Genomic DNA, 27,026 nt, shown 5'->3' on the forward strand with positions numbered 1-27,026 from the left:
AAATGCCCCAAATGAAAAAGGAAAAATAAAAACCAGAAAGTTAAAAGAGTGGTTAGAACCAATCTTGACCGACTGTATATTAATGTGTTGAGCCCACGTAAACCACCGTTCATACAGATCATCATCTATTTTATTATTACTGACAACTACCATTAATACCCCCGCTCGGGTCTTCTAGCTTTTCTCCTACTAATTTATTTATTTAATTATAAAATCTAAATTTAAATGTTTTAAAAGTATTTAAATATCTCAAGTAAATAAATTTAGATTTGAAATGTAATTATCATGCAAAATATAGGATGAATGAACATGGATTCCTCCATACAAAGAAAGGTGAAGAACTCAACCCTTTAATCTAGTAACCAAAGGTCTCTAGTTAGCTTGAGAGTGCTAATCATAGCATACGTCTTGTTGGAGTACGCATCAAAAAAGTTTATGCTAGTGTTACGGCACCTTATGATTTTTTTCATTTAAATCTGTCTAAGTCAATTTTATTCTCATAAAGTAAAAATTTTTAAAATTTTCTCTAAAACAATAAAAATAAAGTGAAAGCAACTTGAATTAACAAAAAATACATAAAAAAAAAACAATGTATATCAGGTGTTTACATAAATACTCAATATATATTTTTTTAACTTAACAATAAAGCACAATGGGATGATTACAAATAAAAGGGAAAATCTAGATTGAGTTACATCGACGATCAAGGTTAAAAGCCTATTTACAATTGAAAGTTTTAGGATTTAAAGTTTATACATCTTTATCTCTTAGGATTCACATTAATTACCTTGTAAAATCTAATTTTATTGAAGTGTTTCACTGGGCTACCAAGGCTTCAAGTAAATGGATTTATTTATATGTTCCACAAATCAGACCAATTCAAGTGAATTAAACAAGGTTCATGTAATTAGTTAACCCATATGAGACATTTCATGCGTAATGGTCACGAGCTTTGATTCATGACTCGTGACACTAGGCACAACTTGCTCATACAAAATTATTCAAGTCTCAATCAACAACTCTATATTAAAATAAAAAAAATAAGAATAACTTTAAACCCGTATCATCTAATTACTATAAATAAAATTAATGAATAAATGACATTTATCAAATGAAAATGAATTAAAGTAATTGCGAATATTATATTTATATTTATATTATAATTTACTTTTTGCTTGAGTGAGTTGATAAATTACCGAAAAATAGCATAAAGTGAGGGGAGAATTGGACAAGACACACAACCAGAATTTGCAACATATTAATGCAAAAGCAAAGGTAACAGTTGCCCTCTACAATGAATAACTCAAAACAATTGTGACACATGGATGAATCTAAACAACTAGCTAGATTAACCTAAGGGACAAGCAGTAAATACAACAATATTTCAAGCCATTAAAAAACTGTACTACTACACCTTCTTCATTCCAACCCTTTTTGTTGAAGAATTACAGGCCATTAATGGAATCAAACTCACCAAAATCTGAGGCCAACTTCCTTTCATTTAAACATTTTTCTCCCACACTATAAAACAGAAACCCAGTCCGGGTCTTCATCAACACAATTCAAAACTCAATCTTTGTTTTTTATAAATTTTTGAGGTCCAGTGATGGCTAATTCTGCTCGTCTTCTCGTTTTACCTCTCTTCATTGCACTGTCACTTTCATGCATGAATGTAGCTCAAGGGGCGGGGACGGCTCGCCGTCTCTTGCAGGAAACGACGACGACCCCACCAATATTTCCAAATTTGCCTCCCTTTCGTGGCTTCCAGTTTCCTCCTTACAGCGGACCTTACCCGGAATATAGGTTGCCGCCATTTCCAGGTATTTCGAACGTCCCTCCTTCAGCACCTGGCTTTCCTGGCTCTTCAGCACCTGGCTTTCCTGGCTCTTCAGCATCTGGCTTTCCTGGTTTCCCTTCGTTCCCTGCTCCACCAACATTGCCCAACACTACCCCTTGAATCCACTGAATTAAAACTATCACCATGAACGATTACGCGTTCATTTTCTAAATAATTAGTGCTAAATAAAGGTTAATGTTTGTAGGATTTAAATCTTTTTCTTTTTTTTGGGGGGGTGGAAACTTTGGCTTACACACTTAGTTTGCTTTTGGATCAAATAATCAGAGCATAGATTGTAGTATTGATTAATGTTGTTGTTGGATGCATTAAATGTGGGCTTGCTTGTAATCTCTCTCTCTTGCATTGTAGTTCTGTGTTCATATAAGGGAATGAGAATCTATATCTATCCTATTATGTTTAATCTTATTATAGTACCGTTTTATGTTTACTATTTGCATATTTTGTTTCTATTAATTTAATTGGATAGTAGGATGAAGCAATTAATTATGATATTGTTATCAACGGATTGCATTTTATGGATAAATTCTAATCATATTTATAAAACGAATTATATTTAATACATTAACATAAACTGATTGCTGGTCGTACAATAAACCCAATATAGGAAACTCTATAAAAAAAGGAAAATGCAGCAAACAAGTGTGGTGGAAAAAATGAAAAAAAGAAAAGAAAAGAGGAGCACAATATATGCCCAATATGCAAAAAGCGAAGAGGCACGGTAGAGCAAAGGTGCACAGTCCAAACACTATGGTGGAAGTGGAAAAATTCAAGGGGTAGTTCTAGCAGGTGGTGGGGAGAAGGACGGAATGGTAGTTGGCAAAGTGGGGATTGAAGGCAAGCTGGGCAAGGGTGGTAGGGTGGGAATGGTAGGCAGTGGTGGAAGAGCGACGGGGTTGGGTAGAGATGGTTGCGGCAGGGTGGGCATCGTTGGCTGTGGGAGATTTGGAATCGATGGCAACGGTGGCAATGTTGGCAGCTGAAGAAGATGACGCGCAGCTAGGCCAACGTTGACGCTTGAAAACGATAAAGCCATGAACAGTGCTAAAACAAAGCAATTGAAAGAGGCCATATTCAAGAGGTTTGAAACTGAAAAAAGTTGTCGTCTTGATAATATATATAATTTAAGTGAGTGAGGAAGGTGACGGAGAGGAAAAGGCTTAAATAGGCCTTGGAACACTGGGAATTGAGCACTCTGGTTGGAGATAGGAAAAAGAGAGGTTAGCTCATCTTCTCATCGGCATTGGACTGAAAATTGGTGAACTACTGGTGCATGTGGTTGGCACAGAAGCTACCTGAATGAAGCACTGAAGTCATCCACTTGACCAAACCATGGAAGTTACCAATAAAGTTGGGTTATCTAACATCAGCTCAGCTCATTGGTTCTTCTAACTAATGTTTATGTCTAAATGTTTAAGATGATTGGTACCGTAGAGAATCATTTAATTATAATATACATACTATTGAAGTTTCTACGTATCATCGAATGATTAAACAGCTTTTCACCTGAATATCCTAAAGTGTATCAAAAAACATTGGGTTCTTCCTGTCAAGAAAAATAAAATAAAATCGAACAAGCAATATTTTAATGAACGAAAAACTTGAAAATAGGGAAAAAACATTTTATTAATTTTCAATATTATTCTAATTAATTTATTATTGTTAACTACTACAGTAAAATAACAAATTATATTATTTTTATTAACACTTAATATAATATTTGGTACCTGAACTTGACTTTTTTTTAATTTGATACTTAAACTTGACATTTTTTCTTAATTTGGTACTTGATCTTTTTTGGGTTCAATTTGGTACCTAAACTTGACTCTTTTTTAATTTGGTACCCAATTTTTTTTGTTCGATTTGGTACTTGAACTTGTCAAATATTTTACAAATTACTCCAATATGCTAACAATGATATTTTTTATGAGGTAGCAAAATAATCAACGATAACCGATATGTGACAAATGATATAATAATTTTTATATATATTCAATTTCTTTTAGTTTTATTTATTTATTTAATTATTTTATTAATTGAAAACAATGAATTTCTTCTAATTTGAGTTTTAAAACTCTTTTTTTATTTAATATTAATTCATTAAGCATAGCTCAATACCTATTTTTTAACATGAATTTCCTCTAATACTGACAATATTTTTGTAGCATAACAAAAAACACCATTAGTGTTTTGCTTAATTTGTAAAATATTTAATAAATATAGGTACCAAATTAAACCTAAAAACAAGCTTAGGTACCAAATTAGGGAAAAAATTCAAGTTCAAGTATCAATTTGGACCCAAAAAAATTTAGGTACCAAATTAAGAAAAAGTGTTAGGTTCAAGTATCAAATTGGAAAAAAGATTTAGGTACCAAATTAAAAAAAAGAAACTATATTCAGATACTAAATGTTATATTAAGTTTTTTTATTAATTATTATCTTCAAAATTTTCAAAAATAAAATTGAATGAAAAATTTAGTGGTAAAGCGTAATTATCATAATGAAAAAAAGTCAACTAAATATTAATTTATTTTTACACATTTGAAATTTAGCCCCTAGGAAATTAGTTTCTCTATATTTTATATTTAAAAATAGAAGTCTAATTGTTGATGTAATTAAAATTCTTCTATTAAATTTAGGTTCATCACAACGTTTTTTTTATTATATGATTATGAAATATTTCTTTCATTTAAAATGTCACACTAATAAATTTAACAAGAGAATTTTAACGGTCTCAACAACAGTTGAATTTAAATTTTGAAATATAAGAAATAGAAAAACTAAATTCCTAAAATAAAATTAAAAATTTAATTTTAAATATACGAAAAGTAAGAGAACTTGAAACATATTTTTAAATTTTTGTTGAACAAACATATTTTAAACAAGGTTAGCACCATGTCTTAAGGGTAAGGCCTCATCCACCATCCACCGTTGGTGAAAACACACTCAGTAGTCAGTTAGTATTTATAATAAAGTTGCCATTACTATTTTTGGAACAAAGTATTTAACAAAATTTTAGATTCGAACTCAATTTAATTTGATTTATGAATAAATTTAATTGTTATCTTTCTAAATTAGATATAATATACATAGATTTTAAATTATTATTATTATTTCATTGGCTTTTCAAATCCCCCTTTAATCCTGTTTTGAGATCTGGTTGAGCTTTGGATGAAGATATAGCTACTCATTTCTCTCCATTATCTTGTCTATATTTAGTTTTTTTTTTCTTTTTCTTTTTCTCTCAGCAGCTAAACTTGTTTGTCACTGCTTTTAATAATGGTTAATCACAGTTACTAATTTCTCATTTTTAGAAAAAGGTAGTGAGAAGAATGAATATCAAAAGGGATTAACAGAAGTACCAATAAAAGAAAAAAAAAAGTTAGTGGAATAAAACATAAATAAATAATCCCATAATAAGCAATAACAATGAATAAATAAAAGTACATCAAATAATGGGAAAACTCCCAATTTTACAGACAAACATATAATGGTAGTGAAGAGTAAAAAAAAGAAAAAGAAAAAGCAGACTTAATCTAAAACATCAAACACAAACAGCTAATAAGTGGGTATAAATGATAGGACCATAAAACATAAAATCCAATCCATAGGCATCCAGAATTAAGGCAGAAGATTCATGGAGTAGACGGTGCAGGTGGCGGGGAGAGGAATGGGATGGAAGGGATCGTAGTTGGGATTGAGGGAAAGCTTGGTAATGGTGGCAAAGTGGCCCTTGGTACATTCGGCAAAGTGGGCATGTTAGGCATGGCAGGGAGTGGAGGCATCGCGCCTGGCCTCGGCAAAGACGGTTGAGTCGTTGGCAATGTTGGTATCGTTGGCATTGGCAGAGTTGGGATCATTGGCATTGGAGGTAACTGAGGCAGTTGCAGAAGATGACGGGCTCCAAACCCAACATCAAAGCTTGCAAATGACAGAGCCAGGACAAAGCTCAAGAACATGTAATTGAAAGAAGCCATTTTTTTTTGTGTGTGTGTGAGAGGATTCACTGAAGAGACTTGTGATGGTTGGAGTGAAGAAAAGAAGGCGTGGTGGGGGGGATTATATAAGTTTAATGCAGGAGGGTTGGGCTGTCTGGTTGGTAAGATTTGGTTCAGGTTGTGATTTATGGTTGGGAAAATGTGGAAAACTTAATGATTTTGCATGTCTTTGTTAGATTAACTCCAAATCCATCTTCGTCTGAGAATTGTCAAATTTAGTTGCAATGAGTCACCAAAGTATCAATTATGGACGGAGTCAAATTGTTCTTTGATTTGTTTAATAAGAAACTAGTTTTGGATCTCTTCTGGGTTTAAACAAAGGCTTAATTAATATGCTAATTTCTCATATTGTTTGCCTCGTAGACTATGTTCGACCTTGATTTTTAGGATCAATTTTTATAAAAAAATATTATTGATAAAAGTACTATAGAAGCCTTTGTATTAGAAGTTCGATTGCATTTTATCCCATTTAGTAAAAAAATGAGCAAATTAGTCCTTATGCGCTAAATTAAAGAGTAAACTAGTTCTCTCGACTATTTATACTATTAAAAACTAACGTGATTGACAGAATAATCAGATAGTTATACTTGGCTTGCCACATGTACCTCATGTCGACGTACAAGAACTAGTTATTAACAGTAAAAATGAATGAAGTTTTTAATAGAAGAACCATTTTGCTTTTTAATCTAATATATATGGATTAATTTACTCATTTTTTTGTAATCCAACTCTTAATGTAAGGGCCTCCATTATACTTTTACCAAATATTATTGCATTTTATTTTAAATAACTATTTTCATTTTGGTATATCCATAACTATCCTAATCTATTTTAAGTTTTGAATTTGATCTTGTTTAGGGTAGGTGGTATTTATGTAAAATCCTCCCAAAAATGATGAGTCCAAAATTCGAACTGAATCCAAATGTTTAGGAAAAATATCACTGCCACTTCTTGAACTATTTATCGATAAATAATTGTTTGTATCTAATGTTGTGAATAAACTTATATAATGATAGTAAGCAAAACATTATACCTAGTTAAAACTTTTTAAAATATATAAATAATTAAAATTTTTAATTACTAATTTTAAAGTTTAAATCCTTGATTAAATTGGTGCCACGAGTTAATTAGGTACGAATTCAGTTAGAAAAGAATTAAAATATTTTTATATGTGCAAAATAAGTTGTATTATTATGAGGATATTTTTATTTTTGGTAAATTACACCCAATGCTACTAAAATACTAGTAAGTTTATATTTTGGTTACTCAACTTCAAAAAGTTACAAAAATGGTCATTGAACTATTCGAAAGTTTTCATATAAGTCATTTGGTTATTAAAATTGCTGTTATATGGCCTTCTCTATTTGTACTACCTGCACCAATCAAAAGTTTTCGTTCTCTTTATCTTTTTCGTGAGAAATTGTTCAATATGTTTGCATAAATATTTATATAAATTGAAATGATTTGAACATATGTGGTAAATTCAACTCGGTGAATAACAGTTGAAGGAAGATTATAAAATGATCCAAAATACACGTATGTATTTTTATAAAAGGACAATGATCAAAGTTTGTTGATTATTATTGGAACTCCTAAAGATATCAAAATATCTGTACTTTTTTTTTCCTTCGTTAGAAATTTTTTCATATAGAGTTTTTATCTTAGTATGGTTTTAACCGAACACATAATCCACCAAAGGACACCCAAAAGGGAGTGTTATGAATATTTTATTATTAGTTTATATTTTAAAAATTTTCGAGGTCAAAATTAGGTTTCTTAATTCATGCTTATGTAATGATTATGTTTTATTTTGAAATTGACTTAAAATAAAATTATTTTATTTTAAAATATATTAAAGATTGATTTACACATCACTGTGAGACAATTTTTAATGCCTTTACTAAAAAAATTAAAATAAATACATTATTAATTATTTTATTTTATTTTTCAATAATTATATTTAAAGACAATGGTCGACATCTTGAGAATATCAAGAGGCCATCTTATTTGATGCATGTATGTACATTATCGAATGGTGGATAGAGGTTTTATAGATCGGGCTAGGTCAAGTTTGAGTCGAATTTGGATATGATATTAATACATTTTATATTTACTTAAACTTAACTTAACTCGAAATACGGGCCTAAACTTCTTCCCCAGCCTGTCTATGCTTGTAAATAGTTAATTCAAATTAATTTTATGTCTGCTCATATTATTTTTTTTAAAAAGAATTAAAATATATATTTATATTATTCTTAATTTAATATTTAATAATTTTAAATATTTTTATTTATTAAAATTTTAGATATACTCATCTTAACATTTTTAGTATTTATATTATAATAATATTATACATCTAATTTTAATGTGTTATAAATTACATGATATATAAAAATAATATAATAAAAAATATTATAAATTCTTTTTAGAAAAAGGTCCAGCTTGGTCGGGCTCGAGTTAGACCCATATTTTAAATAAAATTAATTTTTTGCCCAACTCTAAATTTTTGGGTTTAATATTTTGTGCACACTCTCACAAGTAAAGTATTTAAATCCTTTTAAATTTATAAAAGATATTACTTGTTTTCTATTTTTATTTATAAGCAGTTTAAAATTAAAATAAAATAATAATAAAGAAAAAATTTTAATGCTTTTAATTTACTTAAATAAAGAAGTTTTGTTCTATTACATCTCTTTTTAATTTGTCATATCGACACCTCTATACTATTTGGCTAAGAAAATATAAATTCAAAAATCAAGAGCTCTAACAGAAGATTTTGAAGATTAGAAATTTGAAGAGTTTTAATTTGTTCTAATCTGGTTGCATCAACACAAAGGAAACGTAAAGAAGATAAAATTTAACTTTCAGCAACTCTTGAAGCGGCCTTTGGATCAATTTTCAAGCAATCAACTCTCTGAACTATTGTAAAGTGTTTTTCTCAAATTTTTCAGGTCTTATTTTCAAGTTTGAAATTTATGGATACACGAACTTTTTTGAGAGAGCTTTTGATAGGTAATAATTTATGATTATAATTACAGTTAATAATAAATAATAATATCCCTTATTATCGATAAAAGAAATTTTAGCTTAATGTTTTCTTGGATTTACTTGATTTTTATAAGTATTAATTCGTTTGTTGTAATTTAAATTGGATGTGTGGATGAAAATGAATTCAGTGTTTTTCCTTAAATATTTATATGGTTTTATTACGTTGGGTTGATTGTGTTGTTGCCATGAACAGGCATGAGGGAGGTGATAGCTGATTTGGAGTACTTTTATTTGGACTACTTAGTTGCAGGTTTCTGTTGGTACCTTTTCCAGGCTTTGGACATCGTTGCTGAGGAACTAATGTTCTTCTTCCAGCCGCTTCTGCCCCTCTTTCACGGCTTTGCTCGTTCCTTCTTTTGCCTCGTCTTTATATGCTTTGATTCTTGATTTGTTTCGCTAGATAGTTTGATGATTAAACCCAGATTATTTTATAAGAATCCCGATATGAATGTAATCTTTCAAATATAAATTTAATTTTTGGATTTTTTTGCAAGTAGTCATGTTGTGCATACTTAAAGCCAAAGAGAAATTCAGTTGAGCCAATTAGGTCTTATTTATGGAACAACTACATAAACAAAACTAGTAACAGTAATACAAACTCTTTCAGACTGAAATCCCTACGCCACTTAATACAATAGTCAAATCTTCGAGTGACGGTCGGTGTTGAGTCAGCCCAGAATGAAGAAGGCTTCATATTACCATAATTGACAGTCAGAAAGAGATTTCAAGCTGGTGAAAGATGTAATCAAGAATTGTTCTGGATCCATGAATTACAGACGTAAACTGGCATCTTTAACATATGTATCCCACACATATTCAGGCATAGATATGGAACTATATGGAAGTTTTAGAAAAATAATTGAACATACTATATTCAACATCAAAGCAGCAATAAAGAGGCAGAAAGGGAAGAGGAGAAGCAATACATTATTATCACAGTTAACGATTATTCTGACTCGAAAGAGAAAGAGAATCAATGAGAAAGCTTATCACCTATATTTCTTTTGATTGCCAAGTATGAAGATGGAGGCAATCTTCAAACCAAAAATGCCTTATGGTTTTATGTATTCAACTTTCTACCCTATCCTCTCAAACAGCCCGTTCAAAACAATGACAAAACATGATGCTACGATCTACACTGTTGAATTCAACTTGGAAACAACTGTGAAACGAGATCCCAAGCAGCTCCACAAGCATACAATTACATTAACTACAATAGTCGCAGAAAAGAGACAACATAAAACAAGGATCTTACTTCACTATGCAGCCCTGATTTTATCGTCCCCCACCAACCGCGAGCATATGCAAGCTACTCGAAAATTCTTCAAGACCCTCAACATATCCACTATTTGCCACCCTTCTTTCGCTCGGCTCGGCTTCCGGCACCATTGATACACCTCTGCCATTGCCGTTCACTCTCTCACTCCTTTGCGTCTTAGCGTTTCTCACCACAGATCCTTCCCCTTTGGCTTTCTTCTTCCTCCTCTCCTTCTGCCACTCATCATCATCATCATCATCATCATCATTATTAGTATCCTCAGCAGAAGAAATTTATATATATATATACATCATCTTCATCGTAAAACACTCTTGGGGCAGATTTCTGGGCACTAGTTTGTTTACCTGCATTCTTGTTGTTAGGGCAAGCAAACATGGTTGAAACAGGTGACCAACAGAGGAAATTACCGCCCATGTTCTCACCATTCCCCGAAAATCCTAATGGGAAAAACCCCATAGTACACAAATACGTTTCCTTTCCGTCCACAGGCGGCGGCGACGGAATCACAACCGCATGGAAGGCTCTCCTGCAGTTCTCAGCCTGACACCTCAGTGTGCAATCCTCGTAAACCTTTGGATACTCGTAGAGAACGTAACAGTACGGACAAGCAGTCCAGAAAGTCGATGACTCTGAGTCAGGGGGTTTACTGGGCCGAGTCGAATCGGTCTTCCAGGTCACATCGGTTGTGTCTGTCTCACTATGCTCCGTAGAAGGAGGAGTTGCTGCCTGATTAATTTGACCCATCCGAGTCGACTCGGTCGGATCAAACTGCCTGGAGGTAGCGTTTCCTGACTGATCCATTTGGCTCATCGGAATAGGCCCAAGACGATTAATCCATGGGAGGATCAGTGTGGTTGAATCTAATTGATCCTGTCTGTCCCAGCGAAACCGATTTGATTAAATGTCCCTCCACCAAGGCGACACCGAGGGTGGGGCGAGTTGACTCGGGCTGATTTGGTATTTAAACTGAATTGCCCTCCTTGTAATGTGGCATTTCCATCTCCGCTATTGCTTCTTACCACGGATAGTGGTTGCGCAACTTGCGGTTGAGTTCATTTGGGCAGAGGTGGCAGCATCTGCGTTTGCAGTTGCTTAAACTGGGGTTGTTGTTGTTGATTGAGTTGACTCAGGTGTCCAAACTGAAAGAATCTCATCTTCTTCTTAGAAGGAGACAACACATTCCAAGCTTCGGAAAGGAAAGAGAGTCGCAGGATTCAAAAGAGGGGCGAGTTTCCTGTACTGAGTCGTTACGACTTCCATGGATTGAGTTAACGAACCGAACCAACCAACTAGAAAGGAAAGAAACGTGGCTTTTTTTATATAAATAATAATAAAATTAATTAATTATGAAAAATATTTACGACGGCAACATCACTTCCCTTTTTCAGCGAATCATTAATTAATCATCACCGTTTAAAATAATTGATTTTTTTTGTATCGCCGCTATGTCATGCGACACCTATATATATATTTAAAGATATCCATGAAAATATGGGTATATACAATGGAAAAAAATATTTTTTTAATGGTGTCGTTACACTGTTAAGGTGATGCGGTCACGGCTAACCATCCCTAAAGTTTGTTGTACAATGCATCTCAATCTCTATACAACTGTTCCTTGGTCATCTTCGTAGTCTACCATGCTTTCCGATATAATATTCAATATTGGAATCGTGATTGCATGTCGACAATCAAGACCGATACAAGAATTGCGGGCATGTCGTTCACCAATGTCATGATGCAGTTACAAATAGTTTTTATATCGAGTTTGCAAAAGCCTTGTGTCATACGTGCAAAAGTGCAAGTATGACACCCAACAAATTTCCGGATCTCCCACAGTTGCGACCTCTGGATAAATGCATCTTGTAACCTCCAGTTGCACCCTTCTGTCGACCTCTAACACTCCCTAACATATAATGTCAATTTAGATACAATAATTTTCTGCCTACTGACACCTTCATTCTATATCGTTTGATGGCAAATATGCAATCCTCATTGGTTGTGAATTATTGGCCTACAAACAACTCTTCTAAGTAGCAACCAGTGAAAAGATATTATATCTGGGTACTCAAGGAACTCGGATGCATGTGCCACATCGAGATCTACGTTCAACATGTGGGCCCCAAGGTCATTGCATATTACAATGCCACAGGTCGGGTTTTTAACCGAAGGGGCGTATACATTTTCATCATTATCCGCGACTTTGTTGTTGATATCATCCAAGACCTTATCCAAATCAGGGTCACCAAAATCTTCACCTTCATTATCAAAACGACCATCATTATCAAGTCGTCCTTTATCATTTGCATCAATCTCAATTGCCACCGAATGTATTTGTAAATGGGATCCCGAATTAGGGTTGTTATACGTAGTCGGAGCATGGTGTGGATTTTCAACTAATGTCGTTGTCGTTTTATAACTGCACTGTTCTACCCATCCAACATTCAAATTGAAGGTCAAACCCATGTACAGACGGTCGCCTATCGACAGACGCTCTCGGCGGCTCCGTACACGAGTCTTGAACTCCATATTGTTGACTTAGTAGAGTGACATTTTGACCAAGCTCTGCATCTGCCAACTTAGCCAACAACTCAACTAACTCAACCTTCACGTTCCCAGTTGAGCAATAAAGTGAGATCATTGTCTCCATGTCTTCATCATCTACAAGTTCCATCTCAGTATATTTGCATAGATTTAATAAATTTGGAAATTTGTAAAATAGTCTTAACATCCACCTCCCACAACGTTGAGTAATTTTTGCAATAATCTTTTCTTTCATATATTCAAATTTTACATTCTTATTAAGCATCATTATTATTTTCTAGTAAGATTCAAATGTATAACCAACAATTGTTTGTAAAATTACCCCTTCGAAATAAACGATATGGAAAATTAGTTATTCATCTTCGATACTAAATTTATAAAATAAATTAAAAATAAAAAATAGTTTTTATTTAAAAATATTAGATCCTCTTGAAAAGATATAATTACATATAAATAATTATAAACTAACCTTATAAACTCGAACTTGATTTTTGAAGTTTAAAACACAAATATTCTTTTCTTTTCTATTTTCTCCTCTTCTATTGAACACAAATCTTTCGTTTTTTTCTTCCATTCAATAGAAACCAAAAAATTCAACAAAAACCCAAAACTTCAACAAAAACAGATTTTTGGCTAGGGGTTGGGTATATATACTAGGTGGTGCCTCCTAACAACATCGTAGGACCACCAGTGTCTCTTGACATGTTTGTGGCACCACTAATAAATTAGTTTTTTCAGTTTCCCCTTTTTTTCCTGACAACATTTATAAAAAAATGTATCAATGTCGCCTGACACATCGATGACACCTATTAATTTTTAAAAAAAAAAATTATTAGTAGTGTTGCCTGACTCATCGACGACACCCATTTAAAAAAAATTGTCAGTCTCAACTTTTTTTTTGACATCATTTTTTTTTAAAATTATTAACACCTGACTCGTCATGACCATATCACCCTAATAGACCAGTGGCACTTAGTATGTTTTTGCATGTGCATTGGGGTGGGATATGATTATGTGATGGAGAAAGTCTGTTCTTGCAATTTATCTGCGCTTTATGAATCTGGCGGAATTTCTGCAATATGCTTCTGGCAGCATTACTGCATATTATCTAAGTGGCTTACGACCACATTATGGTGTGATAGATGGATGAGTTCTTGCAGCCTTATTTGGAGTGATTGGTTGGACGGAGTTGGTGTGTAGTGGACGAGGGTAAGAATTTTTGTAGCATGTTATAATTTATGATTTGTTTGTTCTGCTATTTGCTTGTGGGCAAAGACATACATTGAGCCTTATAACTCACCTCGTTTGCTTAATCTTTTAAGGTAACACCTAGATTTAGGATTTAGTGGCGCTCGAGAGTTCGGTTCGGTTATTCCGTATAAAACTTATTTAGTAATTCTTATTTTAAAATTCATTGAATTTTTTACCATTGGACTGTTTGCGGATTTTAATTATCGTTTTGAGGATTGTTAAATATTTTAATTAGCTATATTAAGATTTGGCAAATTTTTTTAAAACTAAAATTTAGCATTCGATTTTCATGTCTAAACAAGTCTAAGAAACTTTCCACTGTAAAATTTTAATCGAGAATATGCATTTTTACAAAAACAAGTAAATAAACTTTATAGCAAGACATTTTTAATAAATTGACTTTTATAAGATAACATTTCAAAATCCCCACACATGCTTTTTTATTGACAAATTCTCTTATCGAAGGATTAAAGCAAGTATTAATAAAATTCACAAATTTCGATTTCGAATAAGTTACGATTTGAAAGAAAATGATTAAAGTATTGATTTATTAATGTAATTTTCAAGATTCAACCATAACGCTTAGATCGGATTTGAAGTGTTACATATTATCTCATTAAAATTTTTCTAAAATTACAATAAAATAAATCTTACATTGAATGAAATATAATTATTTAATTCATGTAAAATATATAAAATTATACACATTATACAATATATAAAATAAAATTATAAAATTTATCCCGCAATGTAGTGGAAGCATTCCTCAAATACTAATAATAATAATAATAATAATAATAATAATAATAATAATAATAATACAAGTACGACCGTTGTTTCTTTGAAGTAAAAATAATTTCCATCTCATATATTTTTGTAATAAAATTGAACTTTGTTATTATCAATTTGACTGGTTATTTTACAGCTTTTATCATCCCATTACAATAAAGTAAATGCAAGATGAGGGAGTTGGAGACAAGACTCAGTACGAGGGTACAACTGACATGTTCCATCTCTCTCCAGGATCGTCAATCAATCTGTACGAAAACCAAAACTCTACCACACACACATATTTTATATATATAAAGAATAAAAATCTAACCCCAGTTCTCTTTTTGGGATAAAAAAAATCTAACCCAGTTGAAAAAAACAAACAGTAAAAGTCTAATACCACTTGATATTTACAATTTATCCATTTCCATTATTCTTTAATCATCAAATAGAGACCAATATGACAAAATATTTGCAAAGCCAGTCCTTGTTTGGACATAAAAGGAATCTTTCTATATTTTCCTTCTTCCATTTCTTTCAATAATTTAGTAGCTTTTTATTTTTATCTCTTTTCTGTCAAGTGTCACCCCCACCATTCTCATCACTCAACCCCCACCCCCCCCCCCCAAAAAAAAAGCAAATTAATATGAGAAAAAACCGATAAATTATGACCAATCAAAATCCCCCACCTTCTTCCATTTTTCATCCTACAATGAGGGTTAGGTTGGGTTGGGTTGGGTTGGGAGGCTTTTTTTCTCTTTTGCAACTAGGGTTTGCTTCAATGTTTTCTTCCTGATGTCATCTTATTTTCTTTAGTATCGGTTTTTTTAGATAGAGTATTTGATTCTACTGGCTTACTTTGGAAAGCCAAAAAACAAAAGAAGAAAAAAAAAAAAAAAGACAGACAGTTGCACAGCTAATCTCTTGATCCTACTACTGTTTCTTATCTGTTTGCTGCTTCATATCAGAGATTCTCTTCTACACAATTTTCTTGGTACTTCAAACTTTCTTTTCTACTGTATTTTGCTTGATTTAAGGTGAGAAACTGAGATCTATCAATTTACATACATATCTATATTGGGTTTGATTTCTTGTGACTAAACCCCATTTTGTTCATGTGCTTGTTTTTAGCAATTAGCATAGGGTTCATATTAAGAACAATTGATTTCTCAAATTGTGATTCCTTTGAACACAAGTGTTTCTTTAACAAACTGATTGCTGTTGTTTGTTTGTTTTTTGTGGAGTGGAAAGAGAATGACGAGACAAAGGATAGAGATCAAGAAGATCGCCAACACAGCGGCACGACAGGTGACATTCTCAAAGAGGAGAAGAGGACTTTTCAAGAAAGCTCACGAGCTTTCCACTCTTTGCGATGCCGAGATAGCTCTTATAGTCTTCTCAGCCACCGGCAAGCTCTTCAAATATTCCAGCACCAGGTTACTTATCGGTAGCTCTTCCCTTTCATCTCCCATACATACCTTATATCTGCTGCTTCTCCATTTGGTTGTTTGGTAACTGTGAGATAAATTTGATTTGAAACAAGATCTGCCAAATCAAGAGAACTGTACAAGAATCTAAATTCATAATGACCAATGTACTTGAATCTCATATTTTTCTATTCAAAAGTTAAAAAAAGAGGAAAAAAAAAAAACTTCTTTTAATAATCCATGTCAGAAGCTGGGTGGGGGACTTAGGGTTGGGTGATAGTTTCATCAAAGTCTTTGTCTAATCAATCTTTGTAAATTTCTAGTTGGTACTTGACTGATGCTTTCCATGAACGAAGCCTTAGGTTTTCATAAAATATTAGGGCTCCTAATCACCTATCCTATACATGAATATCTACAACAATATTACAGTGATTTATGTTCCATATGTTGTAATAAGCGTATGCATTTATACTATTTTAAGTAAATCGACATGAATCCTGTCTTGTTTTGGTTTGTTGGCTTATCTATGAATTAATGTTTACTTCTTGGCTTATTATCTCTTTTTTAATAAAATTTTATTTTGATTAAGCAAATTATCCATATATATACATAAATTTTATGTTTATTTAACTATAAGAATTTGTTGAACTTCAAGCTCTGACCTATTGATATAGAGTTCACCTTTCCTAGGAATAACATGGTTCAATTCATCATTGTGCCAAAAAAAACAAGAATTCATCCATTAATATAATATCAATTTATGAATCCTAAAATACATAATTAAGTTTAAAGGCAAACATATACTAAGAAAATGTGACAACAGATATGATACAATCAAATCTTTCTATAACAATTTTTTTTTTTTTTAGGAAATGATCCGCTTGTAATGATGTAAAACTAGTTTTACACTCTGTCATAACTTCTTTTATTGTTGATATTTTAACAATCCGACTACCATATTTCATGCATGTCAAGTTTGTAGTAAATAAAATTGTTTTAACTATTTGTTCTGTTTTAAAACAATTCAATCGTTAACTATTTATTAATATATAAACAATATTTTTATCGATATGATAGATATATTGGATCGATTCAAAATTTTACATGCATGTACAATTATATTGATAAATCCATTGATTGGATGGTTAAAATATCAAGAGTAAAAAAAAGTTATGAAATTGTTCAAACTTATTGATTTTCATTAACTAACTCTAGATCCTTGCCCCTGAAAAATGGATGTTTCTCTTCTAGCTCCATCCTGTACTATTTACATTACAGCTCAACAAAAATACGAATGATAATATAACAAAGGATGTCAAGCAAAAAGCACATTCATTTCTACATAACGGAAAGTGGTGGGTTAAAAGAATGTAAAATCATGTTAGTTTTACATCGTTGTAAGTGAACCCCATTTCATTCCATCCTTTATAAATTCATTTCTTTAGTTTGTTGTAGATTTAAATTTTTTTACCCTTTATAACACATTTCAACCTGTAAGAGCAACATGCATAAATTATGAAGTATACCCATTACTAAACTAGTTCTTTGTAAGAGTCTCTTCTCCCAGAATTAATTTTAATCCTAAGTGGAATAAAATGATAAATTTTATTAAAGATATGATTTAAATCTCCTAATTAATATTATTAACATATATTGTATTTTTACTCAAAATTTAAAAAGTCAAATATGATTTAAATCTCATATATGATTTTGGGTGTATAATAACTACCTTGTTATAATAGTAAAAATCTTTACAGATAAACGAAATTTTTATAGACAAAATCAATTCTACACAAACCCTCAATCTTAAATGTAAATATATATAATCCAACATCTTTATTGATATCCCTAAAATCTATAGGCTTTTACATTATAAAATGGAAACAATAATCTAACAAACTCAAAAGGAGAGAATGAGCAAAAGGAGAATGATAGATTTTTTTTGAAGTGGGTTGAGAGTGAAAATGAACTATAGTATGTATAAAAGTTGTATTGGCTAAAAATAACAAAGGTAAGTGGATTGAATTAGTTAAAAATAGCTTGAAAATAAAAATAACTTGAAAATGGTTCAATGAATTTAGACTTGACTAAATATAGATGCTACTAGTTAAGAAGTTTAATTGTCTCTCAAAAATTCATTAAAAAAGAAATACAAAAATAAAATGACTCAAATATACATTACACTAACTTTTGGGGCCTAATGCGCGAGTTCACCTTGTTAATTTGGTTATTATTAGCCCAATGAAGCATAATGACTTATAAACAATGGTCTCAAATTTTTTTTTTTTTAGAAATGTGAGATTGATTCTTTGGAAATATCTCAATTTTTCAACACCAGTTAACTTATATTTATATAGTAATTAAAGGATTTGAAAAAAATATTTTTACATTTAATGCAAATTTTTACTAAATTCAAAGGAAGAAAATGTGCAATCAATGAATATTTTTTTTTTTGTGTTATGAAAATAATGCATTCAATGCATATAACCTTTCTAAATTAGTAAGAAATAATCCTTAACTAATATCCATATACACAAATAAAGCAAACCTTATTTTAACCAAAAGTTTAATTAATGTATTATCTCTTTTGTTGAGATAAAAAAGTCACCCTCTTCCTAGGTTCAAGATTTGATATTTCTCTCTCTCTTTTTATTTATTTATTTATGAATTTTACTTTTATTTGTTTGAATTCAGTTTAATGCTGGGGTTGATGTTGGTAGTTTCCCATTGCTTGTGATATTTTCATTAGTTTACACAGACTATAAATTTAGTTGCCATTGAAAAAATGATAGCTCCCATGTGAAGATTACAAATATTAATGGTTGAATACTTTATGGTAGTTTCTATATGAAAAATCCAAGTTAATAGCTTAGAACTCAAAATCAAAATAAGCATGAATTCCATAGTTTTAACTAAATCTATTCTTCATCTTTAAAAATATGCATTCAAAAATGGGAAAAAAAAAAAAAAAACCTCTTGGACCGATTTGAGGGAACAGGAGTGTTAAGGGTGATCATCCAAGTCTGATAGTGGTGTATAAATTGGATTATATTATATAGGATTTTCTTAACTTGTGTTTAAGGTCATTTTCTTATTAATTTGATTCTATATATTTTTTTTAGGTTTAATACATTACCTTGATTGAACTTTGATAAAACCTAATTATTGAATTACAATTTCCATTATGGCCTAGTATGAGGCAGGTGATTGAAAGGCGCCGTTTGCAGTCAGAAAGGATTGATGGATTGGAGGACGCTCCATCTGTTGAGCTGCAGGTTACAACTTCTGTTTTTTCTCTTATTGTTTGTATTGCACATACAGATTTATGGGAAATTATCTATTTTTATTTATAATAATTACAAGTTAAATGCATTCCGATGATCATGAGATGGATTAAGCACAACTAAGAACCCCTTTTAAGATCTTGAACTTCTTGTGTAAATAGTGCTGCCTGTATGAAACATTAGATCCTTGAAAAGGCCACATTTTTTTATCCTATCTGCCTGGAAACCGAACCCCATTTTAATGAAGTTGTGGACTGGTTTGTTTTAGCTGGAGAGTGCTACTCATTCCGTGTTGAGCAAGGAAATTGCAGAAAAGACCCAAGAACTGAGGTAAATCCGAGTATTTATTACTGTGATATATGAGGTTGTCAATGCCATAATGATATTTTGGCATGGTTTCATTGATAGACAGCTAAGGGGAGAAGACCTCCAAGGACTAAACCTAGACCAGCTGAAACAACTAGAGAAATTAGTCCAAGGTGGCTTGAGCCAAGTTACAGAAACAAAGGTGTTTTCTTCAAGCCCCATACTCATCTTTGCTTTTTCAAGTTTTATTATTTTCCTTAGTTGAGTCAGTGGAAAAGCTTTCATATATGTTTCAGGATGAGCGATTTTTGAAAGAGATAAGCACCCTGGAGAAGAAGGTGATTGATATATGAAATGGTCAAAATCCATGCATGCATTCAAAGATTTTAATGGCAAAAACATCCTTTTTTACTTAACTGTTTGTTTATACCTTGAAGGGAGAAGAACTGAAGGAAGAAAACCTGATATTGAAACAGCAAGTGAGTGTGTTACACCGTATCTTGTTTCTTGGTTTCAATATATTTTCATTTGACAGCCAAGTTAATTTTGGGTAGATGGAGAATTTACCTCTTGTGGTCAGAGGCCAACCATCAGAGCCATTTCCCCATCTTCACAAATCTGGAGGCCCCCCTCCTCCTCAAGGGTATAACACCTCTGATATTTCACTCACCTTGGGGTAAGCTCTCATATATACTTTGTAAACTCTTTTATCTTTTCCTACACATTAAAACATGGATATAAAATATGATTTTCGATAACAACTTTTAAGAAAAAAAAAATGCAAGTACGTGTGGTATATTGCTAATATCTGCTATAGCCCGGCCTGAATGCATCAACCAATGCCATTTTGCAGGTTACCTTTCCCTAATTGATAGAAAGGTTAGAGGGGATGTTGTGAAGAAATGCTCCTCATCTTTGCTTAATATCGCATCTTTAAAGCTCATCTATATGAGTAAATATACAACCTGGCTCCTCTATGTTAAATGTATCTATATATCTATAGGCTGAACATAACCATTTAATTATCAAAGTTCATTGATGTTTACGAAAAGAAAAGAAAAAGGTATTGCAATAAAACTGACTTTTGCATGCAAGAAAAAATCGGCTATCTGATACTATCCACTGCCATCCCTGCAAGTAGAGAAAGTGTATAAATAGATGCTAAGTGTATGATCAAAGTAGGGATCGACGAGTTGGAAAGAGCTGTGGAGGCTAACTCCAGCATTGCAGAAGCTCGATACAATTATCACATATCTTAAAATTCTTTATTTATAAAAACATGTGATGAGATAAACATCTCCTTAAGTGGAGAGATTTCAGAGATTTATTTCCATCACACTTGTTCAAATACAACGTAGTGAATACTACAATAGTAATAGATAAATTAAGAGAGCACATTTCAATTGGTGTTAGGAATTTCAGAGTTTTATCAGTATTGGGGTAACTCTTGGTTTGAGGCTATAATGAGCATGAGTTGAGCATGAGTGAAGACATCTCGTGCCTAAATCCTAAAACCCAATATTATAATTAAACTTAATTATTCTAAATGATAATATTAATACATATCTCGTGCTATATCTCGAGAAATTGTGCTATAAACTTTCCTGTTTGATCGCCATTTTTAAAAAAATACAAATTACCATTAATGCTAATAGTGTAATATTAATACTAAACTTGTGCCAATCAACCAGTGTTGTTATTTGATATATTAAATTAAAAATACTACAGTGAATATAAAGTTAAATATTAAATATTCACACGATTAATGTCATTGAATTAAACTGATTGATATAGGTTTATATTAATTCATCTTTATTTTAAATAATGATTTTTAATTTATATATTTATCATAATACAAAACCATACTCTTAAAAGTTAAATATTTATATTAGTTTTACTTATTACATTCTAAATATTAGTATTGTTGAAATGCTATAAAATTTAATTGATACATACAACTAAACCCGTGAACCATTAAAAATCTGCCTTTGTATAAATATAATTTTAATAAATTATTAGTTTTTTAGTAAAAATAATTATTTTAATTATATGGGCTTCTTAATGGATTTCACGAATCAAGTCAGTTTAAGCGGGTCAAATGAGTTTCATTTAATAAGTCGGCCTCTATAGGGTATTCTGTGTGCAATGGTAATGGATTTTGATCCATGGCCCGTGACACTTGCACTTATTTGGCCGAAAGTGTTACAAGGGGTACATTGGTCACTTGGGGATGAAGGTTGACTAGTTTTTGGTTGGATACATGGATGGTTGGTTTTGGGTCACTTAAACACTAGTATATTGGAGCAAGGCCTTTGGAGGACATTGCGGTTGTTAGAGGCATGGCTACAAGATCAGGTGAGTGGGACTGGGAGAAGCTCTTCGGTTTAATACCACAGTTCTTGCTGAATAAAATTGCAGGTATAATGTCGCCCTTGGACGGTACAACTATTGACAGGTTGGCATGGAATTAGAGCGATGCTGGTGGATTCTCAGTGGCTCGAACGTATGAGGGGATCGTTGGCACAAACTGGGGATATTCTAACCTAGTTTGGCAACTCATTTGGAGATGCCAAACACCTCAACGTGTTCATAGTTTCTTATGGCTGGCTTATCGAGATTGCCTTTTGACAAATGGTGAACGTACTGGACGAGGGATCACGGACGATGCATGTTGCAATTGTTGTGGAGAGTTGCTGGAGGCAATCCTTCATGTTCTCCATGATTGTGTCTACACTAAAAATGTGTGGAATTCGTTGCTAACGAGTAATGTTCGATGCTGGTTTTTTCAACTACCATTAGATGAGTGGATTGTCAAGAATATTCAAGAAGCCTTCCATCTCAGTTTTGTTGGTATAAAGTGGAATATGTACTATTCGATCATTATTTAACTACCATGGAAACAAGAAAATAATTTTAATTTACAAGGCTCTCATAGTAGCACAGAGGAGCTGATTCGTACCAATCTCTTATGGGTGAGAAATCTATATAATGCTCAGGTAAGGGGGCGGAGGGTGCAATTCATATGGGGATGTCGGCTAATGCAAATTGGGAAGCACCTGAGGAGGGTTGGATGAAACTCAATACTCATGTTGCTGTAGACAGAAGTAAATGGAATGCAGGTATTGCTGGTTTATTCTAAACGCAAGAGGAGAATGGGCGTTGGGATATGCTCGACACTTGGGGGATGTATCAGTCTTTCAGGCAGAGGCTAGAGGAATTCTTACAGCTAGCATGGAACCAGGGGTACAGGAAAATTGTTGTTGAGAATGACAATGCCTTATTGAGACAATTGTAGTGGTGTGACAAGTAATAATGATTTTACAAAGCTAAGACAGATATAGAAAGCTTGTGACTGGGATTGGCAGTTAAGTTTTCGGCACGTCGAACGAGAGGCAAATACTTTGTGCGGACAAGTTGGCTAATTTGGGAAAGTTACTAATTATGGACCTTGTTATCTTCCATGCACCACCTGCTGATCTTAAGTAATTTTAGGAAGAGACTATGAAGTAATTTTCTCATTTAGCAAGGGGCCAAGGCTACATCCCTAGTTCTTCTAGAACCGAATGTGATTTTTTTTTAGTATCATGTCTAATTTATAGTCAGTATTTAATGTTCGTAACTATCCCTTTTAACAATGTTGTCTTAAAAGTTTAAATCTATATTATTTTCTTAGGAGTACATTTTGGTGATATCATTAGTGAATTGACAAATATCGAATAGAGATAAAAATAAATTTTAAAAAAATATACTAGAGTATCAAATACTAACCCCAAGAAAATCTTTTCTTTAAAATTACAAAGTTAAACTGTGATAATGTCTGCACATAGGTTGAAACAGATAATGAATTTTATTCTACATGTAAATAATCAAAGTCAAAGAAGATAATGTGTTGCTTAGTGAACTTACAAAGTGCAGTATTTATAATTGTACAAGGTAAAATCTCTTATCAACTAATTGATAATCCCATTCAAATTTTAAAACATTTTGGGTATTCTTAACACTGCAATCAAATAATTCTAAGAGAGCTGGAAATCGGAATGAAAGTTGGAATTTGTGAATTTCGAAATATCATTGTTTTGACTTCAGCATTTTACCCATGGCCGAAAAGGTCAAATAAAAAGACCCTATCGTTAGCGAATCGGTAATAAGATAAAATACAAGTACAAGAAAGATTGGTCCATATTGAATCGACCGCCTCTCGACTCTCCAAATCCAAAGGCGACTCCTCCTCCAAGGATGGGAGAAGAGAGGGTGAAAGAAGAGGCCTTGCAGCTTATTGGGATGTTCCAACTTCTTCCTCGTTGGGTGGTTTTCGATCTTGATTACACCCTCTGGCCTTTCTACTGGTTTCTTTCTTTCTTCCTCTTCTATATAATTTCTGTTTTCAAATGAGAATACCCACAAATTTTTGTCTTAATTCTATTCATTTTAGTGCTTTGATCTTAGTTTTAGTATATATTATAGCAACCCTTTAATCAGAGGTTACTGTTTATCTATTTTTTAATGGGACAGAATCAATTTTCAAAATTCTGCTTCTTCTTCTTTTTTTATCACCATTTACTAATACTTAAAACCAACCAAAATACTTGGGTTTTCATGTTAGTTGTAGAAACAATATGACTGCCTATTGCAAGTGTCCTTAGTTTATGTGCCTTGCTCTTTATTTCCCAACCCAGACAAGGCATGAAAAGAAATGACATTTTATGTTGTTTTTGTTGTTGTGGATGTTTGGATTGGCATGTTTTCCTGCTGATGGTTAAAATTTTCAGTCAGCGCCGCTCCAAACGTGAAACGCCATCTTTGTACCCTCATGCTAAAGGCATATTATATGCACTCAAGGACAAGAGGATTAATTTAGCTATTGCTTCAAGATCTCCGACTGCAGATACAGCAAACACGTTTCTTGACAAATTGAGCATCAAATCTATGTTTGTTACAAAGGTGAGACTGTTAGAACTCCCCTTCTACTTGTTTATTAGCAAGGTTGTGTTTTGAGCTGCAGTGTTTACAGGCTAATGTAGAATGATGTAGCTAAAAGATTATCCTTGTCAAATCATTCATGGGTTACCTTATTTATAACAAGCTGACCCATATGCAAAGTTGCTCTTTTGCTGCTTATTGATAACTGTTTGTTTCACATTTCAATTATTCTGGTTTGGATCATTCAGGAAATTTTTTTCAGCTGCAAGAACAAGACAGATCATTTCAGGAGAATTCAGTCAAGGACTGGGATTCCCTTCAACTCAATGCTCTTTTTTGATGATGAGGATTGGAACATAGAAGCTGTAAGAATGGTTTCTCCTATATTCTCTGCTTGCCTCTTCTTTTTTCTATTTGGTCATTTGCTGGTATTCTATGGTATTGGGTATTTGGACCTTCTCTACCCTTTCTTTGTCATGGTCTATTTCGCTTGAACTCTTCTTCTTTTTTCTCTCTCTGAAACACTACATATTCAAATGAGTATGAGTAACATAGATATGACTATTGGGGAAATGAGGTTTGAATTATATTCTTTATATCATTTACTAGAATCTGTAATGATAATGGCAGGCTTCCAAGATGGGAGTGACGAGCATATATGTTGATAATGGGGTTAATCTGAGAGAGTTGAGACGAGGGCTAACTCAATTCACTGAAAACCAAAATGCATCAGACAAGAACCAGCGGAAATAGGATCATAATGTACTCCAAAAACCAAATTCATACGTGAGAAAGAACCAACCAAATCTGGGTGTTGGTTGGTTTAAAAATTCAAGATTATTTGAAACCAGTCATTTATACTTAGAAAGATGTTCTTATTTGCTGCATATAAATTACTTGAGCACTTGTGTTAGCGTTGATAATCGTTCCGGTCGAAATGATTTTGGAGCAAAATTGCATTACCATTTATTATTTTAGTTTAAAAAATCATATGGTAAAAATAATTGAATCGAATTTTATTGCTCAAAAAAATAAAAATAAAATCGTTGTAGTTAATCGATTTTTAAATTTTGCATTAAAATAAATTTTTATACTCGTTATTTTCATTAATTTATTATAAAATGTTCCATTTTATTTCATAAAAAATTAAAAAATTTATATATTTTATATAAAATAAAAATTAAAAGTATCCTATATGTGGGTCTCGTTCAATAACCATCACTTCTAATGCCAACTATTATGTCCTATCTAAAGTGATTAATAGTGTGTTCAATCATTGCTTTACCTAGAACTATGATGGCTAATTAATTAATCAACCTGTCTTTGGCCCACCTAAGGGAAGATGACACATGGCACTTTAAGATCATAGAGAAGGGTATATAAACCCTTAGTTCGGACCTAGAAAAGGATCCATTTTCCTCTCTTCTCTCTTTTCTTCCTTTCTCCCTCCTTCCTCTCGACTCTATCACTACCATAATTAGGCTACTGTACACAACAGCTCTCCACCTTATTTTAAGCAATATCCTTAGTGGTAAAACTCAAGACAAGACCAATACCATATCCACTTTACTTGATTTTTGTATCAACAATTAGTGCATTTTAAGCAATATCCTTAGTGGTAAAACTCAAGACAAGACCAATACCATATCCACTTTACTTGATTTTTGTATCAACAATTAGTGCAGTGAGCGTGAGCTACTGTCATTGCAATATTTTCTTGATGGCAAACTTAGAAACCAACATTTCTACCGGTCAAACTCAAGTCTAATCCAAAATACTAATCAAACTTAGCCAAATCAAAACTTTGGAAATTATTATTACTATGGCACCCCACACTTTACTTGGACTATGAGTCTAAAAGCAAGATGTCACACTGTGTTGCTGGAACAACTCAGACTATCCTCACTTGCTTCATTGAAGCTAAACAAACAAGTGTGGAAAAAATCATAATTATCCATATTGTCCAAGTGAAATACATGTGAACGAGGTCAAATGGGCCCACAAGTAATGACTTGGAGACATATGTGGTCAATTACAGAGTCAAGATACAAGTCTTAACTCAAAGTGTCAAAATGGAAGGCTTTGTCTCAATACCTTAAGGATAGGTCTCAATACTTGCCTTTTTTTTTTTTTTTTAGAACCTTAGTTTTGATGTTTTCATGTCTCGATACTTTAGTCTCAGTTCTCAATACCTGAGATAGAATATTTTTAATTTAGTTTCGATGTTTTGAGGTCTCGAGACATGGGGTTTATGTTTTGGTCATAAGTGCAAAGCCCAAGCCAAAATATTATAGGGTAAACTATACTTAAAGTCACTAAACTGTTAATAAATTTATGTTTTCG

General features: G+C 32.4%; 7 protein-coding genes across 12 annotated transcripts; 4 read left to right on the plus strand and 3 right to left on the minus strand.

Moving 5' to 3' along the window:
• Positions 1 to 1,606: 1,606 nt before the first annotated feature.
• On the plus strand, positions 1,607 to 1,957 carry LOC108477659 (U1 small nuclear ribonucleoprotein C-like). Its single transcript, XM_017780176.1, has one exon. It carries the CDS (start codon positions 1,607 to 1,609, stop codon positions 1,955 to 1,957), a length of 351 nt encoding a protein of 116 aa, XP_017635665.1.
• Positions 1,958 to 2,624: 667 nt separating this feature from the next.
• Positions 2,625 to 2,927, minus strand: LOC128285219 (protein PELPK1-like). Its single transcript, XM_053022621.1, has one exon. It carries the CDS (start codon positions 2,925 to 2,927, stop codon positions 2,625 to 2,627), a length of 303 nt encoding a protein of 100 aa, XP_052878581.1.
• A 2,563-nt stretch (positions 2,928 to 5,490) lies between these two features.
• Positions 5,491 to 5,832, minus strand: LOC108477658 (protein PELPK1-like). Its single transcript, XM_017780175.2, has one exon. The coding sequence runs from the start codon at positions 5,830 to 5,832 to the stop codon at positions 5,491 to 5,493; it is 342 nt and encodes a 113-aa protein (XP_017635664.2).
• A 3,914-nt stretch (positions 5,833 to 9,746) lies between these two features.
• On the minus strand, positions 9,747 to 11,461 carry LOC108477657 (uncharacterized). Its single transcript, XM_053022681.1, has 2 exons — positions 10,525 to 11,461; positions 9,747 to 10,392 (listed from the first exon to the last, which is right to left on the minus strand). The coding sequence occupies exons 1-2, from the start codon at positions 10,988 to 10,990 to the stop codon at positions 10,337 to 10,339; spliced, it is 522 nt and encodes a 173-aa protein (XP_052878641.1). The 5' UTR covers positions 10,991 to 11,461; the 3' UTR covers positions 9,747 to 10,336.
• Positions 11,462 to 15,351: 3,890 nt separating this feature from the next.
• LOC108479113 (MADS-box protein SVP-like) lies at positions 15,352 to 20,864 on the plus strand. 6 transcript variants are annotated; one of them, XM_017781524.2, is made up of 9 exons: positions 15,352 to 15,740; positions 15,991 to 16,182; positions 19,367 to 19,448; positions 19,726 to 19,787; positions 19,866 to 19,965; positions 20,060 to 20,101; positions 20,201 to 20,242; positions 20,318 to 20,439; positions 20,617 to 20,864. In XM_017781524.2, exons 2-9 carry the CDS (start codon positions 16,001 to 16,003, stop codon positions 20,633 to 20,635), a joined length of 651 nt encoding a protein of 216 aa, XP_017637013.1. In that variant the 5' UTR covers positions 15,352 to 15,740; positions 15,991 to 16,000; the 3' UTR covers positions 20,636 to 20,864. The 6 variants fall into 6 exon arrangements, with proteins under 6 accessions (XP_017637013.1, XP_017637014.1, XP_017637015.1 ...); XM_017781525.2 differs by having other exon boundaries at positions 15,387 to 15,783; XM_017781526.2 differs by having other exon boundaries at positions 15,387 to 15,783; positions 15,998 to 16,182.
• A 1,238-nt stretch (positions 20,865 to 22,102) lies between these two features.
• On the plus strand, positions 22,103 to 22,902 carry LOC108477656 (uncharacterized). Its single transcript, XM_017780173.1, has 3 exons — positions 22,103 to 22,218; positions 22,330 to 22,613; positions 22,760 to 22,902. Exons 1-3 carry the CDS (start codon positions 22,103 to 22,105, stop codon positions 22,900 to 22,902), a joined length of 543 nt encoding a protein of 180 aa, XP_017635662.1.
• Positions 22,903 to 23,815: 913 nt separating this feature from the next.
• LOC108478464 (uncharacterized) lies at positions 23,816 to 25,637 on the plus strand. The gene is made up of 4 exons (XM_017780925.2): positions 23,816 to 24,109; positions 24,533 to 24,704; positions 24,932 to 25,048; positions 25,314 to 25,637. The coding sequence occupies exons 1-4, from the start codon at positions 24,000 to 24,002 to the stop codon at positions 25,434 to 25,436; spliced, it is 522 nt and encodes a 173-aa protein (XP_017636414.1). The 5' UTR covers positions 23,816 to 23,999; the 3' UTR covers positions 25,437 to 25,637.
• Positions 25,638 to 27,026: the final 1,389 nt, after the last annotated feature.

Source organism: Gossypium arboreum, chromosome 12 (genome assembly GCF_025698485.1).
Source record: "Gossypium arboreum isolate Shixiya-1 chromosome 12, ASM2569848v2, whole genome shotgun sequence".
In the NCBI taxonomy this organism is placed as follows: domain Eukaryota; kingdom Viridiplantae; phylum Streptophyta; class Magnoliopsida; order Malvales; family Malvaceae; genus Gossypium; species Gossypium arboreum.